The sequence below is a fragment of the Eulemur rufifrons genome, chromosome 20, assembly GCF_041146395.1.
Source record: "Eulemur rufifrons isolate Redbay chromosome 20, OSU_ERuf_1, whole genome shotgun sequence".
Classification (NCBI taxonomy): Eukaryota; Metazoa; Chordata; class Mammalia; order Primates; family Lemuridae; genus Eulemur; species Eulemur rufifrons.
The window spans coordinates 1,479,020-1,499,592 of NC_091002.1; the positions used below are offsets into that span (position 1 = coordinate 1,479,020).

Below are 20,573 nucleotides of genomic sequence, written 5' to 3' on the forward strand. Positions count from 1 at the left end.
GCACAGTCTGAGTTATTATAATTCACTACACATTTTATAAACAGCAGTGAAAGGAAGAAGTCAGTAGAATGGATTCACTTTTTAAATACAGAAATGTTCATTTCAAAAGCTTGACTTTGTCCTTTAATAACTTAAAGGTGGGGTTCTTGCTGATTTTCTTGTTAAAGATGACTAGGAGTTCATCTTTGGATCTGTGATGTTCACTTGTCACCGTGTAATACTGAGCTAAAACCTTCACAGAGAAAAACAAACATCAAATGGGTGTGTTTATCATTGAAATTTACCTTCAGATGTTCTTTCCTTAGCCCAGAAAGTAGGCCAACAGCGAAAGATAAAAGAAACGCGTGTGCTGGTTCCACAGGTGTGCTCTGCTTGTGAAAACTCACGCTATGAGCACGTGGCCGTGCGTGTATCATACACAGATACAAAGTTAAAGAAAAGAGAAACCATTGCTCTACAATAAGCAAAAGAGAGCAAAATATCTCAAACAATAATTTTCAAACATAATAAAAATTAAATAAATGGAGCCTGTCTTCAAAGTTATAAACAAGCCCCAAATCTAGGCCCGGCTGTGGCTGTGTGACAGGTTCTGGCCCAGTTCCCCCCCACGGACCACTGACACACACTCACACTTACAGTAGTTTAGGTTAAAAATATGTATATAACAATTGTACATTTTATTTTTTTATTTATTTATTTATTTTTTTGAGACAGAGTCTCACTTTGTTGCCCAGGCTAGAGTGAGTGCCGTGGCGTCAGCCTGGCTCACAGCAACCTCAAACTCCTGAGCTCAAGCGATCCTCCTGTCTCAGCCTCCCGAGTAGCTGGGACTACAGGCATGCACCACCATGCCCGGCTAATTTTTTTCTATATATATTTTTAGCTGTCCATATAATTTCTTTCTATTTTTAGTAGAGATGGGGTCTCGCTCTTGCTCAGGCTGGTCTCGAACTCCTGAGCTCAAACGATCCGCCCACCTCGGCCTCCCAGAGTGCTAGGATTACAGGCGTGAGCCACCACGCCCGGCCCAATTGTACATTTTAAAATAAATTCTCCCCAGCTATTATACGCCTGGATGTGTTCATACACCATACCTTTTTCCTTAGCTTTTTGATTGCTATTTCATTGTCTGGGGCCTGTTTTAGAATTGCTTTAATAGTTCCCTTCCAGTTGAATTTACCTACAACATAAAGAATAATATGTTAGACAGTTACCAGAAGGCAATTTCTGCAGTATCTATTTCTGCAATATCTATTTGCTTCCTGGGAAACTCCAGTGAACCGGGCACCCTGGCACCACGGAGCAGTCACTTGCTTTGTCTAATCACAGTGGCCTAGAAGCACTTACTTCTCTTCGAAGTGCTCGTTCTCAGAGTGAGCACGTTAAATAAGCATCACAAACAAGCACCATCATCTCTACAAATGCTTGTAGAAAAACAAAGTTGTTAAAATTTACTGAGCATCCACCAAGATCATGGGGCTGTCAAACACAGTCTGGAAGACAAACACCAGCAAAAGGAGCTTAACCTTGAACAAGAGTGAGGACAACCACAAATTATTATATGAGGGACTAAAAATACTCATCTAGGGGACTTCCACTCCTGAGAAGATGGTGTAGACATACTTTCCCCCGTTCCTCCTGCTAAGTGCAACTAAGAACCCTGAAATTATATATACAACAAACACAAGACGACACTGAAAGAGTAGAGACTGGCTGGGAGCTCGGGCTGCAGAGCGGTGGGAGGTGAGCTTTTTGCCTCCTGTACCCCAGATTTGGAGCTGATGAATCTAGCACCCTGGAGCACCGACAGGCACAGACCAGAAAGCCCCATTGCCTGCTCTCTCTTGGCAATGGACCAGGAAAGGGGCAGCCTAGCAAGACGGAAACATTTTACACAACAACCACTCAACTCCAGCCAAACAGAAAAAACCGTGGCTCCACCCTCACCCAATGCCAGCAAAAGCCAGGTAGGAATTCTGGGCTTTCATCCACACTGGACCCACATGGGGAGCTCTGCTTGGCAGAACAAGGAGTATCCATCCTCCAGGGCCCATGGAGGCCCAGTGGAGGCCTAAGCTTCTGTCCCTACCTGCCAGTAACAAGGCGATGCCCCTACATGCCCCAAAGTCATGTGAGAGAAAGGCAGCTAAAGCGGAAAGTTTAAGTAAGATCTTACACCTTACATAAAACATACTCAAAATGGACCATGGACTTAAATGTACAACTAAAAAGCATTTAGAGTATACTTGAAATTTGCTAAGAGGTGTGCCTTAAGTGTTCTCACCATACACAAATACTCAATGTGTGATAGATGTGTTAATTAGCTTGAATATGGTGACTATTTTGCAATGTATACATACAGTAAAACATTAAGTCGCACACCTTAAATATATAACACTTTTATTTGTAAAAAAGCTCTATCCAAAAAACTAATTTAGAAAACAAAAAATCTTTGGGATTTAGGGCTACGTCAAGAGTTCTTAGCACAATTCATAAAAGAAAAAATTGATAAGCTGAACTTCATTGAAATGAAAAACATTTCCTCTACAAAAGACTGTTAAGAGGATGAAAACCAGCCTGAGCAACATAGCCAGACTTCCTTCTCTATAAAAACATCAGCCAGATGTGACGGCGTGTACTTATAGTCCCAGCTACTCAGGAGGCTGAGGCAGGAGGATCGCTTGAGCCCAGGAGATTGAGGTTGCTGGGGGCTATGATGATGCCACTGCACTCTAGCCAGGGCGACAGAGCGAGAACATGTCTTTTTTTTACCCCAAGGGAGAGCGTGAACACAGTCTCCCACTACCACAAATTATGTAGTCCAGTTTCCCACCTTTGGGGAAATCGCAGGGGTCAGCACATCTGGAGTGCAGTGGCTAAGCCCTGCCCTGGGAGAACCACCTTCGTGATCATGGTATCTCCCCTGCCAGGTAAGTATGAGACCACGTCCTTAAAAAAAAAAAAAAAAAAAAAAAGAAGAAGACGAAAAGACAAGCTATAGATTGGGAAAAAATTCACAAACCCCATATCCCACAAAGGACTAATAGCTAGAATACTTAAAGAACTCTCAAATTTCAACCGTAAAAAACAATAAACACAAATAAACAAAGGGAAAAAAACCCGAAACAATGCAATTAGAAAATGGGCAAAAAAACAGGGACATTTCAATGAAGAGATATATAGACAGCAAATACACACACAAAAAGATGTGCAACATCATTAGCCATTAGAGACTTACAAACTGAAACCACAATGAGCTATTACTACACACCTAGCAGGATGGAAAAAGAATACACAAAATAGTGACAACAGCCAGCGTTGGCCAGGATGTGGAGAAGCTGGATCACGCACACGTTCCTGGTGGGAACATAAAATAGCATTGCCACTCTTGAAAAGGCTGGCAGTTTCTTAAAAATGAAACAACACGCGATTGCCATATGACACACCATTGCACTCCTGGACATTTATTCCAGGAAAACTGACGTATGTTCACAAAAAAAGCCTGTACATAAATGTTTACTGCAGCTTTATTCACAATAACCAGAAACTGGAAACCACCCAGATGTTGGTCAGCAGGTGACTGCTCAGAGAAGCGCAGGACTCTGCACCAGGGCCACGCCCTACTGACGAAAAGGACAGGATTCCCGACAGGCGCGGCAACCCCGAGGAACCTCCACAGACTAATGCTGAGTGGAAACAGCCAGTCTCAAAAGGCCACATGCCGTGGAATCCATTTACAGAACATTCTGGAAATTACAGAAGTGGAGGCCAGGTTAGTGATAGATAGTGAGAGGTTAAGGAGGGGCTGGGGGTGAGAGGAAGTGGGTGTGGCCAACACGCGTCCTGGCCAAGGCCTTGCTCTGCAGTTCTGCAAAGTGTCCCCTCGGGGGAAACGAGGCAAAGGACACCTGGACACCAGAGGGGACGTAAGTCTCCATTACTTCTTACAAGTGCATATGAAGCTACAACATCTCAAAAGAAAACATTTAACTCAACAGGGACACCTATGATAAAGCTTAATGTACAAATGAGGCACAGTAGGAGATCAACGAGAATAACAAACTGGACCGGCTCTAACAATCTATTGCAGCAAGTCACCTGAATGTGCTCTTTCTCTCTCACATACGATACTGCACTGTCCTCACCCTTCTTATGACGAAGGAGCAGAGCAGGACAGCGAGAGCATCCATCACACTGTTCAGAATGGTGTGCAATTTAAAACTCAGGCATAGCTCACTTCCGGAATTTTCCATTTAGTATTTTAGGACCAAGGGTCCTAAAAACTGCACGTGGGGGGACTACTGTATACACAGTTGGGAGGGGGGTTTTAAGCTAAGAGATGGAACCCAGCCCTGACAGTTAAGAACTTCTGCAGACGAAGCTGTGATCCCCGTTTGGGTCCTGAGGCCTGTTCTGGACTGGCAGCACCCCAGGGTGGGGAGGCAGGAGGACAGAGGTGAGGACTTGCCACCTCCCAGTTGGAGGGATGCTTCAGGTCCAGGGAGGCGGGAGCAGTTTTGTGGAAGCAGCAGCATTTAAAAGGAACCCCGATGGCCAGGGATTGGATTCCGACAAGCACACACTGTGGTTGAAGAAGAGCGGGTGGTCATGGAGTCACAAGCAAGGAGACACCAGGAAGAGACCCAGAGATGGGGAAGCGAACAGCCCAGTCTGGGTGGACTTGAGGGTACTTCTAGGGGAATAATGAGAGGCAGGGACAAGAGAATTGGGAAGGGGAAAAGGGGGCAGGGTCTCAGAAAGCCATACTGGGTTTCTTCTAAATTCCAAAGACAATATATATTTCTAGTCCAGATTGCCTTACGGTTTTCCTTAAAGACAGAGGGACAGAAGCCCTATTGGAATGACCCACACATCCTTGAGAACTGATTTTGCTTTCACATCCTTACACATGCCTCTGGAGGGTAAGACCGTGCCGGAAGTGCCCAGTTCACCTCCTCCTTCCCCAGAAGGGGGCATCTCTTGGCCCCTGCCCCAACCTACAAAACCCTACATTTGCTTTTCAAATGATGGAAATGATACCTTTTGCAGGAGCCACATGGTCTTCCAGTTCTCCACCCTCAGGATGTCCTGGGATCTTCATCATTTTCTTCTTAGAATTTGTTTCAACTAAGTATTTAGAAACATTAAAAAGTAAAAGATCTTGCATTTATGCTAGCAGCTACCATCCAATGAGACCTTACTCATGCCAGGCACACTCCACACCTCACCCTACTGACTCTCCGAGCAACCTGTCACGCTGGGCTGGAGAGGGGGCACTGGGGGGCTGAGGGCAAGGTCACCCACCCGGACTGAGCCCAGGCTGGCCTAACCCCAAAGCTCACGCTCTTACCCATGCCTGCTTCAAACACAAAGTCTAACAGGTTGCATATAACCCAAATTCACAGCTTTAACATTCTTTAATGAATCCTAGAGCACAAGCTAGCTGCTTACCTTCTGAGAGCTTCCGCTTCCTTTTCCCCGTCTCTTCCTGGCCGGCGCCCTGCCCCGGCCCCCCGGCTCCGTGTCCCCACTGCCGCTCCTCCGCAGGCTGGCCTTTGCGCCTCTTCTTCCTGCTCTCCATCCCTGCAGAGCCACCGGCCTCGGGGGCCTCCTCCCCAGCAGCCTCAAGGTCAGCCTCCTGTCCCTTTCTGCGCTTCTTAGGGTTCTGACTCTTTGAGTTTTCTAATTTTAGTTCTTTCTTTTCTTTTTTCCGATTCTTCTGCCGCTCTTCCTTCCTTTCCCTTCTGTTCTTCTTTGCCTCTGCTCGCTCCTCCCTGGCATCATTCGCTCTGGAGGTCTCTGCACAGGGATTTGTCACCTGGTTGTGCGCCTGTGGCTCTTGTCCCTTCCTGACTGGCTCCTTATTACCAAGCAAAAGAAACACACAAACACTCACTCTAAATGTGTGAGCACAGGTGTTCACATCATCGCATGTAATGACTAAATAAACTGTTGAAGAAAAATGGTTTTATCACTTACCATTTTATAACTGTGGGCCCCCCACCCCCCACAGCTAAACTGAAGCAGTAATATGCAGAATGGGAACAACTCCCCCAGCCCACAGCCCTCTGCACTGAACAGACATTTTTCAATCCACGGGGAAAAGGAAGAATAATTATGTGACCTGAGCCAGACCGTTCATTCTGGCTCACTGTTCACTTCTCTTTTGCATGAAAGAAGAGAAAAGCACTTAGGTATGGAGAAACCATTGGGTTCACGTGTCTGCAGACCTGGGTTCAAGTTCCAGCTCTGTTAATTAGTCAGGCGACCCAGGGCAGGTTATTCATCTGCTCTGAACCTGTTTCCTCATCTGTGAAATGAGAGGTGGCAATACCTCCCTATACCAGGATGGACGGAGAAGACGGGAGAAGACACGTAGGTGCCCAGCACGGTCGATGCTCAATAAACCAGCCCAATGCATGCGAAGTTTTGTGAATTATCAAGTATTAATATTAGACAAAGGAACTGTTATTATCATCATTATTCATATTAGATAGTTGTCCTCAGGGGATGGTCCAGGGACGCCTGGATATAGTGGAAAGGACTGTGAGTAAGGAACCACAGAGAACCAAACTTCACGCACTGGACGAAGACCAGCTTTCCGTTGGCTACATTACCTTACCTCAAGCGATGACCTGGAGCAACATCCCGCACTGCTCCAAGAACACCACTGCCTCTGGGAGGAAGGGAGCAGGCCAGCGGCAGCAGCTCCAGGGCTGCTGCGGGTGCCAGAAACCAGCAGGCTGACGCACCTGCAGGCCTGGGTGCAAGTTCCAGCTCTGTTAACTGCCAGCCAGAGGAGAGGGCAAGCGACCTACGGTCTTCCTCCTCTGGGAGACTGTAGGTAGCAAAGGGGAACTATTATCCCTAAAACTGGACCAAATAAAGGAGGACGGGCTTTCGCTAGAGTCCAAGACTTCACACCTTAATGCTCAATCTCTAGTTGGAAGAGCAGCGTTAGGAAACAGATATTGAACTAAATAGTTGACGTTTTCTCAGTAGCTGTGGTTCAGAGACACTGAGCCATCAAGGCTCATGGATGAATTCAGAAATAGATTCAGGAGGAAGACTAGGACAAAGAAACTTTACATCTACTCTACAATTCTGTTGGTATCTTCTAGTAAAATATTATTACGACCACTGAATGCCTGAGACCTTAGCTTCCCTGCTACCCAATCTAGACCAAGTCTCCAGCTACCACTTTGCCTCTATGCCCAAACCAATTCCTTGGCCACTGGTGGGGGCTGGGGGAGGGGGGAGGGGGGAGGGAGGGAGGGAGGGAGGGAGGGAGGATGCACATGCTCATCCATCCAGCAGCTGCTCAATATATTCTTCCCCATCTTCTTCCCCCTTCATTCCATGCTCTCCTCGACACCTGGACTGACTTGCCTGCCAGAGCCTCCTCTCTTAGTCTCAGCCTCTCCACTGCCTTCTGCCTCCTCACAGCACTTATCAGGACCAGATGTTACTCTGTGACACATATACGTGGCTGCCTGTCTCCCCTGTTAGAGGATAGCTCCATGCAGGCAGGACTTTGGCCTAATGATGGCTGGATCCACAGTGACCAGGCTAGCTGAGATGGGGTTGAGAAGGACAGAAAAGCACCCAGCCTGAGCCTGGTGAGCAGTTACAGGACAGACACTGATGTGTGGACAGAGAAAACCTCAGGACCTTTCGCTTTGCAGACAAAACCAGGGACATGCCGGGAGGGTCACAGAGCAAAGGCAAAGGAATTTACCATGGGCTGTTGACTGATCATTTAATTTTAGTATGTTTAAGATATTTTAATATGTTCTTTCAAAAGGGAAACTGGAAAATATGATTTTTTTAAACCCTGCAGTTGAATTAAGCAATTTCACACCTTTGTTTCTTAGTTAAAATAAATAACCTTTAAAAAATAGGTGCCACATAAATCCCAATTAAGTGGTTGGTTATAAGGTTTCAAAGGCCCAATCTGTATATTCTGAAAGACACAAATGATATACTGCCAAGATAAAGTTTCATTTTGATCTCAATTTGCTGCCAAAATGATTCTCTCTGCACAAAGCAAATCAACCCTTGATAATTTGACTAGAATAAAAGACCAGTCAGAACTTTGTTTTTTGAAACTACTGATATGTGTCTCCAAATAGGATAAAGCTCCAAATGGAAGCAAAGTACAACTGAATGGGGGAAAAAAATTTTAAATTAACAATGTAATCAACAATATGGCTAAATGATATCAAACTAAGACTTTCTGCATGTATATTCCACATTTAGGACCTCTCACTATCAAACCATTGACTAACAGGCAGCTAATTTAATTAATCAAAGGAATGCTCCCTCCAGCAGAAGGAAGGAGTTGTATGAGAACTGAGTGCCCACTGAATACTGGGGCATCCTCATCTACCTTAACACTACAAGATTAAGAGGCCGCCCATGGCCCCCTAACCCCTTATCTTAAGAACACCTCATCACTATGTCCTTACCCTGTTTTTTCTTCATAACACCACCATCGCCACCTGAGATACTTTAGATTTTTTGTTCGGGGACTGGCACAGATTAGACACTCAGTAAGTTTTTATTTTTTTAATTTTATTTTTGTTTGAGACAGGGTCTCCTCTGTCGCCCAGGCTAGAGTACAGTGGTGTCATCATAGCTTACTACAACCTCAAACTCCTGAGCTCAAGCAATCGTCTTGGCTCAGTCTCCTGAGTATGTGGGACTACAGCCTTGCACCACCACACCCGGCTATTTTTTGTAGAGATGGAATCTCACTATGTTGCTCAGGCTGGTCTTGAACTCTTGGCCTCAAGTGATCCTCCTGCTTTGGCCTCCCAAAGTGCTAGGATTACAGGCGTGAGCCACTGTGCGTGGCCTTTAGTAAGTATAGTAATATTCATTTACTATCCACATTTTTTTAGTTAAGGAAACTGAGGCTCAGAAGGTGAATAACATGCCCAAGATCAAATGTGAGGCAAACAGCACAGCAGGGACTCGAACCAGGGCTGTCAGAAATCCAAAGCTCCCGTTTTCACCAAAGCATGCCACTGCCTGATGTCTAAGCAAATCGTTACATGTTAGCTGGCACCATTACCAAACATTGGGATTAAATATGTCTCTGCACAATAAGGAAACCTTCTCCGCTGTGCACTCAGTTCATTCCTTCTCATAAACGGAGGCACAAAGAGGCTCTCTGAAAAAGAAGGCTGTCTCGACCTCCAAGAATAAGACATTCCCATTTCAGTACTATGAATTTTCGCCACACTGCAAATCTAAAATTAGATAGAACTTACACCACTGGAAGCTTCAGAAAAGATATTCCACACCTGCTCCAGAATGGATTCATTATGAACTTTTAAACTGTTCTTCATCCAATTCTATAAAAAAAACAAAACAAAAAAAAACAACCATTTATCCCATTTTTTTTTTATTTGTTTTATTTCAAAATATTAAGGGGGTACAAATGTTTTTGTTACATGGATAGTTTTTGTAATGCTTGAGTCAGGGCTATAAATGTGCCCATCAGCCAAATAGTGACCAATGTACTCATTAGGTAGGCTTTTCCCTGCCCCTGTAATTTATCCCATTTTGACGAGTACACACAAGCTCAGTCACTGGCCACACAGCTCCTCCATACAGGGAAGTGAATCCAACCCATACCTGAAATTTTGCCTTTTTCCTGGGAACATTGTCAAAAGCACCAATTTGTTCTAAGAGTTCTCTCACTTTGGGGCTGACATTCGGTCTCTTTATTAATTCATTAATTTTCTACAAAAAAGATAAAAACAAAAACAATTGACACATGAATTTCATGAAAGCCAAACTAAAAAGTCCTTGCTGTAGCTAAAGGGTTCACATTTTAAACCTATATTCTGCATTTATGCGATGCTTAAAAATATATAGATTAACTTCTATTTAACGTAGTACTGGCATTCTAGCCAGCGCATTTAGGCAAGAAAGAAATAAAAGGCATAGCCTAATTGGAAGGACAAAGTAAAATTATCCTTGTTCACAGACAATGTAGTCTTTTCTTCATTTTTAAAAGCCAGGGTTTCTCTCTGTTGCCCAGGCTAGAGGGCAGTAGCATGATCAAAGCTCGCTGTAGCCTGGAGCTCCTGAGCTCAAGCAATTCTCTCACCTCAGCCTCCCAAATAGCTGGGACTCAAATCCACCACGCCCCAGTAATTTCTAAATATTTTTTGTAGAAAAGGGGTCTTGCTGCTGGGCGCAATGCCTCACGCCTGTAATCCTAGCACTCTGGGAGTCTGAGGTGGGAGGATCGCTTGAGGTCAGGAGTTCAAGACCAGCCTGAGTAAGAGCGGGACCCCATCTCTACTAAAAACAGAAAAAATTAGCCAGGCAACTAAAAATAGAAACAAAAAATTAGCTGGGCGTTCGTTGTAGCAAGTGCCTGTAACCCTAGCTACTCGGGAGGCTAAGGTAGGAGGATTGCTTGAGCCCAGGAGTTTGAGGTTGCTATGACTAGGCTGATGCCACAGCACTCTAGCCCAGGCAACAGAATGAAATTCTGTCTCAAAAAAAAAAAAAAAAAAGTGGGGGGGGCAGGGGTCTTGCTATGTTGCCCAGGTTGGTCTTGAACTCCTGGCTTCAACTGATTCTCCGACCTTGGCCTCCCAAAGTGCTGGGATTACAGGCATGAGCCATAGTGCCCAGCCAATGTGGTCTTACGCATAGAAAACCCTAAAGATTCCACCCTAAAACTGTTAGAACTAATAAATTAGTTCAGCAAAGTTTCAGGATATAAGATCAACACTCAAAAATCAAGTTGCATTTCCATACACTAAAATGAACCCGAAAAGGAAATTAAGAAAATAATTCCATTTGCAACATCATCAAAATAAACGGAATTTGGCAGGAATAAACCTAACCAAAGAGGCAGAGACTTATATACTGAAAAGCAAAATATATTGCTAAAATAAATGAAAGTAGACACAAATAAATGAAAAGACATCCCGTGTACATGGACTGGAAGACTTAATATCATTAAAATGTTAATACTACACAAAGCACAATTCAATGCAATTCCTATCAAAATCCAGTTTATATACATATATTTTATATATGTGTGTGTGTGTGTGTGTGTGTTTTCCCCCCACACACAGTAACAAGCTATTCCTCTAGATAGGCATAAGGGGGCCATGGGCAGCCTCTTACTGTTACAGTGTTGAGGTAGGTGAGAATGCCCAGTATTCATGGACACTAAATCCACATGCAACTCCTTCTTTCTAGTGGAGACAGAATTCCATGTGAATCCTAAAATTCACATGGAATCTCAAAGAACACCAAAATAGCCAGAACAATCTTGAAAAAGAATAAAGTTGGAAGTCTCATGCTTACTACAATACTACAGTAATCAAAACAGTGTGGTATTGGAATAGAGATAAACATACAAACTAATGGAACAGAGACTCCAGAAAGAAACCCTTACATACACGGTCAAATGATTTTCAACAACGGTGCCATGACCATTCAATGGGAGAAAGGACAGTTTTCAACAACTGGTGCTGACAAAACTGGATATCCATATGCAAAATAATGAACTTGGACCCTTACCTAATGCCATATATAAAAACTAACTCAAAATGGATCAGAGATCTAAACTTAAGAGCAAAACTATAAACCTTTAGAAGAAAGTATAGAGGAAAAGCTTCAAGACGTTGGACTTGGCAATAATTTCTTGGATATGACATGAAGAGCACAGGCAATAAAATTAAAAAATGAACTGGATTACATCAAAATTAAAAAACTTTTGTGCATCAAAGGGCCAGGTATGGCAGCTCATGCCTGTAATCCTAGCACTTTGGGAGGCCAAGATGGGAGGACTGCTTAAGGGAAGGAATTCAAGACCAGCCTGAGCAACATAGTGAGACTCTGTCTCTACAAAAAATACAAGAATTAGCCAGGCATGGTGGCGCATGCCTGTAGTCCAAGCTACTCAGGAAGCTGAGGCGTGGTGAGGATTGCTTGAGCCCAAGAGTTCAAGGTTACGATGATGCCAGTGCACCCTAGCCTGGATAAGACTCTGTATCAAAAATGAAACAAAAAAAAGGACACTATCAACAGTGAAAAGGCAACCCACAGAATGGGAGAAAATATTTGCAAATCATATACGATAAAGGGCTAATATTCAAAATATAAAGAACTCCTACAACTCAACAACAAAAAAACAAACAAGCTGATTACAACATGGGCAAAGGACTTAAATAGATATTTCTTCAAAGAAAATATACAAATAGCCAATAAATACATGAAAAGATGTTCAACATCAGTAATCATTAGGGAAATGCAAACAAAAGCCACAATGAGATACCACTTTGCACCCATTAGGATGGCTACCCTTAAAAAATTAGAAAATAACAAGCGTTGGCAAGGATGTGGAGGCATTGGAACCCTTGTGCATTGCTGGTGGGAATGCTGCAGCTGCTACAGAAAATAGTACAGAGGTTCCTCAAAACATTAAAAATAGAATTACCATACGATCCAGCAATTCCACTGCTGGGTATATATCCAAAAGAATTGAAAGCAGGGATTTAAAGAGATATTTGTACACTCATGTTCACAGCAGCATTTTTCACAACAGGCAAGAGTAAGAAGTGTCCATTGAGAGAGAAATAAACAAAATATATTCTATCTATACAATGGATTATTTTTTCAGCCTTAAAAGGAAGGCAATTCTGACACATGCTACAACACAGATGCGCCTTGAAGATACTGTTATGGTAAAGATATTATGTTAAGGTAAATAAGCTAGCCACAAAAGGATAAATACTGTATGATTTCACTTATATGGGATACCCAGAGTAGTCAAATTCATAGAGACAGAAAGTAGACTGCGGTTACTAGGGGCTGGGGAGGGAGATTGGGGAGTTAGCATTTAATGGGGACAGAGTTCCAGTTTGGAGAGATAGAAAAGTTCTGGAAATGGATGCTAGGGGTGGCTGTAGAACAATGTGAATATACTTAATTGTATGCTTTGAAATGGTTAAAAGGGTAAATTTTATGTTGTGTATACTTTAACCACAGTAAAAAGAAAAAACAAACTGAAGAAGAGAATATAAACAAACCAAATGTGATCAAAAGAATCAGATAAAAGTGGGCATTATAGGGACTAGGGCATAAACTGAGAATAAGATAATGACATTAAGATCTAATAAATAAATCTGAAATAAGAACAGGACAGAGATGAAAATCTAATTAGAGACCTAGAGAAAACGCATCTGGCAATCCCAGTGAAGGCAGAGGAAAGAAAGAATTATTAAAGTTGGGAGACATCGGTAGACAGGAAGGAGGTCACCAATGAGCCAACATTAGGAGCTAAACAAACATAATGGAGGAAAATGTCCCTGCCGTTAGGAATCCACGTATAAACAGACCAGAAAAAACGATGCAGGATACTAAGGATAAGGAAGTGGCTTCAGGCACCCAGGCAGGAAAACGTACACCAAGAAAACAAGACAAACGTCAACAGGGAAAGAATGAGGCCCAGCACTCGCTGGAGCAGCCAGCAGTGTCAGGGAAGAACAGGGCACTGGCGACAAGGTTTAGAGGAAAACACTGCGACCCGTGTGAGATGCTAAATGTTCTTCCCAATCTGCTATCCACAGTCTGGCTGGAAGCCCGGAGACACCTGAGGTGCTCGGCTAACATTCACACCGGTCTGTTCTAGCTGACTAGTTTTGCTCTCGTGTGTTACTTTCTTCTCTGTGTTTTTTCTGTATTACTTGAGTGTTTTTTAAAAATTAATGCACACCTATTTTTTATTAAAATGATAAAGCTATAAAAATTAACAAAAAAAAAAAGAGAGCAGCAGGATCAGAGTGTCAGAAATGACACAGGTGAGGTTTGAGGAGCCAGCCCCAAGGGAGGAATCCAGCAGGTGAAATCCAGCAGAACTTTTAAGGGAGCAAGTTTCTGCAAGTGTGGGGGAGATGCTAGAAGGAAGAAGTGAGACAAAGTCTGAAACAGTCCAGTCTTATTGTGAAAGGAGAAAGGGTCCCTCTGGGGATCAATATTCTGAGCTCTTTATAATACTAATGACTTCAAAATACCCAACCTACTAATAAAAAGCTTTTGGAGAACAGGGATCCCTTCTGACAAGATTCTTTAACTCTATTTGTTAAAAAGTGGGTTTTAAGGATTTCAGGGAAAGAACAAAATCCCAAATGCACGTCAGTCAGAAGGGTCCCAGAGCAGCCCGTTTAGCACAGAGGAATCAGCCGCCGGCCACCAGCGGACGGGGCAGAACCACAAGTTAGTTCTTGATTTGTAACACAGTAGCAGGGCTGACGATGCCTGAGAGTTTTACAGCAAAGGTCAGCAAACCTTGTCTGTAAAGGGCCAGAGAATAAATATTTAGGCTTTGCAGGTATCTGTCACAACTACTCAATGACACCCTTATAGCACTAAAGCAGCCAAAGGCAACAGATGAACAAATGGACGTGGCTGTGTTTCAATAAAACTTTACTGATAAAGAGGCAGTGTGCCGCCTCTGGCCATGGGCCGTTGTTTGCTGACTTCTGCTTTAGAGGATTTCCTGCGGCTGTGACGAAAGCAGAGGTAGAACTCATAGACCCAGGTTCCTCAAACTCAGGGCCTAGGAATGTAATCTGGTTCTCAAAGGATTACAGATGGAGTGCCCAAAAGTGTGGCTGATGGTCACCAGCCTAAACATCTTAGCCAAGGTTTCAATAGCTTCTCCATCTGCACTGGGCAGACTTTGTAAGTCCTTCGTGAACAGAAGACTTGCCTGCCTAGGAGTATGCTCAATCAGTACGCTACTCAACATAGTCAGCATCAGAAAACTCACATTGAAAACTTTCATCAAATGGAATAACTTTATTTTTATTGGTGGTTTTATGGACATTTTTCCACATATATGACATCTGTCTTTTCACTCTCCTGCCTTCCTTTCTGAGTCCCTCCTGCTGCTATCTATTCTGTACATGGTAACATTTCACAAGTTACGCTTCTCAGTGAATTAGGGATTTCAATGCTTTTGCCAATAAATTTTCTACTTAACCAAAGTGAAAACATGTACTTTTATATTAATGAAAGTGTCTTTATTTTGCCTAATTCTGATGACTGACAGACATGACAGATTAACATAGTTTGAGTTTTAAAAGTCGCATTATCACTAAACGTACAGAAAGATTAGAAAGCTTCCACTCAGTTTCATAGCTGGGGGAAACCTAGTGAGAATTCTAAAGTATTTTTGCAAGAAATCTGCAAAATACATGGATTGCAGACACAACGTACTGCAATGATACTAACAGAAAAATAAAGAACTCTTATTCAAGTGGTTTGGTTCAACCTCAGTCTATTCTAGGACATGATGTTTCCAGGACTTGTCTGCAGGGATAACATTTACTCAGTCTCTTGGGCTTCCAAAGAAAGAGGAAGGTGTCAGATGAAGCTACTCCATGAATTAGAAAGACGTTACCTGAATCCACGCCTGCTGTTTAATATCGCCTTTGTGGGTTTTACCTTCATAGCCTTTGCCGCCATACTTCTGATCTTCACTTATGCATTTCACATGGTTTTTATAGTCATCGCCCCTTTAAAGTGATCAAAAATTCCACCATTAGACTGACACCCAGGCTGCAGGCCCTGACTAGTGCCAGCATGCTGCTCCTACCTCCTGTGGTCCACACTGTATTTTTTCAGTATGTCCATGGCACAAGCACCCACCTACTTCGCTCGCCGTCTTTATGACCTCCTGGTCATAACCACACCTCCCTGCTTCCAAACTCTTCAATACAAGACCCACTATAATTTTTCACCCATTTTTATATACAAACATCTTAGACCAAACAGATAGGCAGTATTTCTTTTTTTTTAGTCACAAGTATATATAAACTGAGTAAAAAAGAAAATAAAATTCTCTGCAATAGGGTAGTTTTATCTTAAATTACAAAAATCTGAGTTCCTGGAAATATAGTAGGCCATCAATAATCAGTTCTAGGCTGGGCACAGTGGCTCACACCTATAATCCTTGCACTTTGGGAGGCCAAGGCAGGAGGAATGCTTGAGACCAGGAGTTCCAGACCAGCCTGAGCAAGAGTGAGACCCCATCTCTACTAAAAACAGAAAAAATTAACCAGGCATCACCTGTAGTCCCAGCTAATCAGGAGGCTGGGGCAAGAGGCTTGCTTGAGCCTAGGAGTTTGAGGTTACAGTGAGCTATGATGCCACTGCACTCTAGCCCAGGTGACAGAGTGAGACTCTGTCTCAAAAATATCAGTTGTTGTTATAAATTATAAGGTGGTATAAAATGGCAGTATCAGGTCACTGAAAGTTCTGAGTCTCAGAGTCCTACAAAAAAAGAAAACTCGATTCTCTCTTAAGTGATCTTTTTAAAGCTCTGTAGGGTTCCTCAGGGAAATGTTGGGGACAAGATCGGAGACAAGTCCCCTAATTAAAACCACCCAATTTTTACCTATTTTATATATCAAGCTTCCTCTTAAGATTGGGTCTTGGTCGGGCGCAGTGGCTCACGCCTGTAATCCTAGCACTCTGGGAGGCCGAGGCGGGTGGATCGTTTGAGCTCAGGAGTTTGAGAGCAGCCTGAGCAAGAGAGAGACCCTGTCTCTACTAAAAATAGAAAGAAAGTTAGCTGGACAACTAAAAAAATATATAGAAAAAAAATTAGCCGGGCATGGTGGCCCATGCCTGTAGTCCCAGCTATTCGGGAGGCTGAGGCAGGAGGATCGTTTGAGCCCAGGAGTTTGAGGTTGCTGTGAGCTAGGCTGACGCCACGGCACTCACTCTAGCCAGGGCAACAAAGCGAGACTCTGTCTCAAAAGAAAAAAAAAAAAAAAAAAGAAAAAAGATTGGGTCTGAACAGAGTTTAGCAGTTTCGCCCCAAAAAATCATTGCTCTAGAATGAATTACAATGGACTATAAGCAAATACCATCTAAATACCACAGAGGACACTGGGACAAATGCAGCCATAAGCCAGCTTTTCACCTGAACCCCCTGAAGCTAAAGGGGAATCAACCCAAACTGAAGAGGGGAGCCCTCTGCAAATGACCCACCTCGAGAAGCAGTGTCTGAGCACATCGGGCTCCGCCCCTCGCCTCCCCACTCATCATCCACCTGCACAGAGGCCTCCCCTGTGCAAGTGCCTCCCGACACACGTGTGGGGCCAGGAGGAACATCACTTCCGCCAGCACCTCCCATTTTCCAGGGAGGACCTGGTCTCCTCTGCTACCAGTCATCTTCCCCTGTGAATCCATAAATCTATGTTCTGGTTTCTGAGTCCATCTCTTCAGTGTGATGGGCACATGATACCCTGGTCTAATACAACCAACCCCAAAGCCCCTGGAGCCTCTCTCCATGTGGCTCCTTCCCTGGGCCTGATAACAGTGGCAAGAACACAGCAACCAGTGCCACTGACTGATCAAACCCTCTCATCACCATAATTCCTCCTTCTCTTGAAAACTTCTTTTCTTTTCCAGACAGGATCTCACTCTGTCACCCAGGCTGGAGTGCCGTGTCGTCATCATAGCTCACTGCCACCTCAGACGCCTGGGTTCAAGCAATCCTCCTGCTTCAGCCTCCCGAGTAGCTGGGACTACAGGTGCACGTCACTGTGCCTGGCTAAATTTTTGCATTTTGTGTAGACACAAGGTCTCACTATGTTGCCCAGGCTGGTCCCAAACTCCTGGCCTCCAGCAATCCTCCTGCCTTGCCCTCTCAAAGTGCTGAGAATACAGGCATGACCTACCATGCCTGGCAAAAACTTCCTTAAAAAGCAAGTCTTTCTTTAAGGTACTTTTCAAAGAATCATACCTATTTTAATCAATGGACTCTACAAGTTCATTTTCTTAATTTCTTTCTTCAAATTTGCCTCATTTTTCCAAGTTTTATGGGGCCAGGGCTTCCAAAACTGATCTGGACTTTTATTATGGATCTATATGAATTACATGGAGCTTACCAGAAATCTCTACCGCAGTCAATGCAAGAAAGGCATTCACAGTTTCTGCAAACAGACACGTGCTTTTCCACTTGTATTTTCTTCACTGATTCACCACATGCATTGCATGTAAAAAATACCATTTTCAGCTAAATGGTTAAATAGTCTCTATCCAAGATAGGTTTTAAGTCTTCTCTATAAAAAAAAAAATTATCATTGTATACTGAAACTTTGCCAATAAATGATTCATATAGCTAACTTTTCAACCATAATTTCACATGAAAATAACAGAATCAAAGTTGATTAGCAATCTACATAACTACCACCCATATAATTATCATTAACAATAACAACAGCTAACACTTGGGGAATGCATGCTTACCATATGCTAGGTACTATCCTCAGAGCTTTACCTGTATTAACTTATCTAATCCACATCATAGCCCTAGGAAAGAAAAATCGCTACTGTTCAAAATTTACAGGAGGTAATTGAGGCACAGAACATTAAGTAACTTGCCCAAGTAACAGAACCAGGATTTAAATCTGGTAGATTGGAAGATGAAGAGCTTTGGGGCCATTAAGTGACACATTTTACTTCCCCTAATAACTTTAAGCTCTCTCTATATACATACATATATAAATATATAAAATGAAGCATTTAGAAGGCATTGCAATTTAGATTATACTCAAACTATTCCAGGTCCCCAAATCTAATAAGAATATAGCCAGAGGAAAATTGAGGGAAATTGAGAAAGTGGAGAAGAGGCAATTCTATAGACACAATTTCTGTAAGCACTAAAAACATACCGACATTACTACATATCCACAGGTGTTGAATATGAGGATATGCCCCTCAGCCTTACTGGACAGGGATCTCCTTTATGTGGTTTCTTGTCAGATCAATTAGAGAAATGGAACCACATCGAGGTGTCCCAACTGCTGGGTGCTGAATTACGGGAGGATTTCACAAACCCAGGTATCCCTGGCTCTGCCCCAACGTGAAGTGTGTCTGCACATACACAAAACCACCATTTAAAAATCTCATGAAAATACTACCATTGTGCTCAACACAACACAAATTCATCTAAAAGTGTTAAAGAAGTCGTAACTTTCCATGCTTATATAATTTTTTAATCACTAGATTCTAAAAGAGCACTGTTGTTTTACATCATAAATAAGTTTCACAGCAAAAACAGAGAGCTGTTTACCCAAGACTTCACTGAAGAATCTTTTGGCACACATCATCTACCCTTGGTTCATAGAGAATTCTCATGCATGAGATCACCACCTCTCCTCCACCAACATGCTCCAGATCACTGCTGGTGAGGTCACACCTAAGCAAGGACCAGAGCTGTTCGTGTCCATGCAGCCTTGAATGGACATGTACGTCCTGGCTGTAACTCCAGGGTTTAAAAAGGCCCAGCCGGTCTCTTGTGGAGGCCTCTTGTCCTGTGGAAGGCTGTCAGACACCAGTTCACTTTCTATGCTATGTATAAACTTCGGGCCCCTGGCCCCGGATCCCAGGTGCCCTCCTGATGGTACTAACTTACCATCAGGGTAAGCTGGTAAGGGAAGGCATGTGGTCAGCTACAGCCTAGCATTGAATCCTCAGGAAAGCAAAGATGACTACCCTGGGATGCGCTGCAAACTGTCATCTCATCTGATTATTGTAATGATGTGTGATACAGTCTCCCATGACCCAGCTCCCTCAAAGTTCACCAGTCTGCATGAAGCAGATGGATGTTCAGTATATGTCAGGCAAGAGGAGCAGCCATTCTGCCTCATACGGGAGAACAAAGGTTGGAACAAGAGCCAGTATCACATTATCAAGTAGTCTGGAGGTGTACTTCCCTGCAAGTACAAGAGTAAATCATTAATTAGTCACCAAGAAATGGACTGCCATTGTATGTACAAGGTAGAAGCAGCTTCGATAAGCCAAATTATCTGTTGAAAAGACTTTAAAGTACTTTCATGATGAGATACAACAATGAAAAACACCTCCTGAGATGCAGATATGGCTCAGAGCTTTCCAACCTTTGTTGCTGAGGACTATTCTGTTTCTTGACGGAAGAGGGGAGAAAGGTTTTAGCAAGCCCTGTGATCCAATGGGGAGACTCCCCACTGGACAGCTTGTTGTGGAAGGTGAGGACTTAAAAAATACATGGACTGAAAGCAGCCAGTGATGTCGACAAAAAGATGCTCTGAATATCTGTCCCAAACATGCTACCCCTCTGGAGATTAGTCATAGTCTAATTAATCATCAGTTCAGGAGAGGATTGGAATTTGGTCACATGTCCCTCTGAAAAATATTTCTAACCATTTTCATTTGGTCTTTATTTTTCAAGGCAGAATGTGTGGATTGCACAGGAAGTCAGAGCTCAGTCTCTTCCTGCCTTCCTCCAGAATTTTCCATTTGACATGAAATCACAACAGCATGTCCACCTGCTTGTCTAATGAGATAAAATCTGTAAGAAGCTTACCTCTCCCTTATTTAGAGCCCAGGACACCCCAGCACCTGCCCAAGAGTCACCTTGATTATGCCTCACACCCAACCCAGTCCCCTGGGAAAATACCTTCCATTTAAGTTGCAAAGAAAAGCTCAAAACCATCAAGACCTTCAAAACCAGCTTAACTGCACAGCAGACAGGGTGTCCC

The 20,573-nt window shown here is 43.3% G+C and overlaps 1 protein-coding gene and 1 non-coding gene across 2 annotated transcripts in view; both read right to left on the reverse strand.

The window, feature by feature from the left end:
* Positions 1–20,573, reverse strand: part of LYAR (Ly1 antibody reactive) — a 27,073-nt gene continuing 6,500 nt past the window's right edge. Inside the window, exons 2-9 of the mRNA XM_069495814.1 lie at positions 17,940–18,113; positions 15,443–15,557; positions 9,643–9,750; positions 9,276–9,359; positions 5,452–5,860; positions 5,041–5,127; positions 1,095–1,180; positions 1–232 (exon numbers count right to left, since the gene is read on the reverse strand). Of these exons, the coding sequence (XP_069351915.1) occupies positions 98–232; positions 1,095–1,180; positions 5,041–5,127; positions 5,452–5,860; positions 9,276–9,359; positions 9,643–9,750; positions 15,443–15,557; positions 17,940–18,061 (1,146 nt within the window). The 5' untranslated portion in view covers positions 18,062–18,113 and the 3' untranslated portion in view covers positions 1–97. The remainder of the gene's footprint in view (positions 233–1,094; positions 1,181–5,040; positions 5,128–5,451; positions 5,861–9,275; positions 9,360–9,642; positions 9,751–15,442; positions 15,558–17,939; positions 18,114–20,573) is intronic.
* Positions 2,777–2,938, reverse strand: LOC138401356 (U1 spliceosomal RNA). Its single transcript, XR_011236506.1, has one exon. It is a non-coding gene; the product is annotated as a U1 spliceosomal RNA (small nuclear RNA).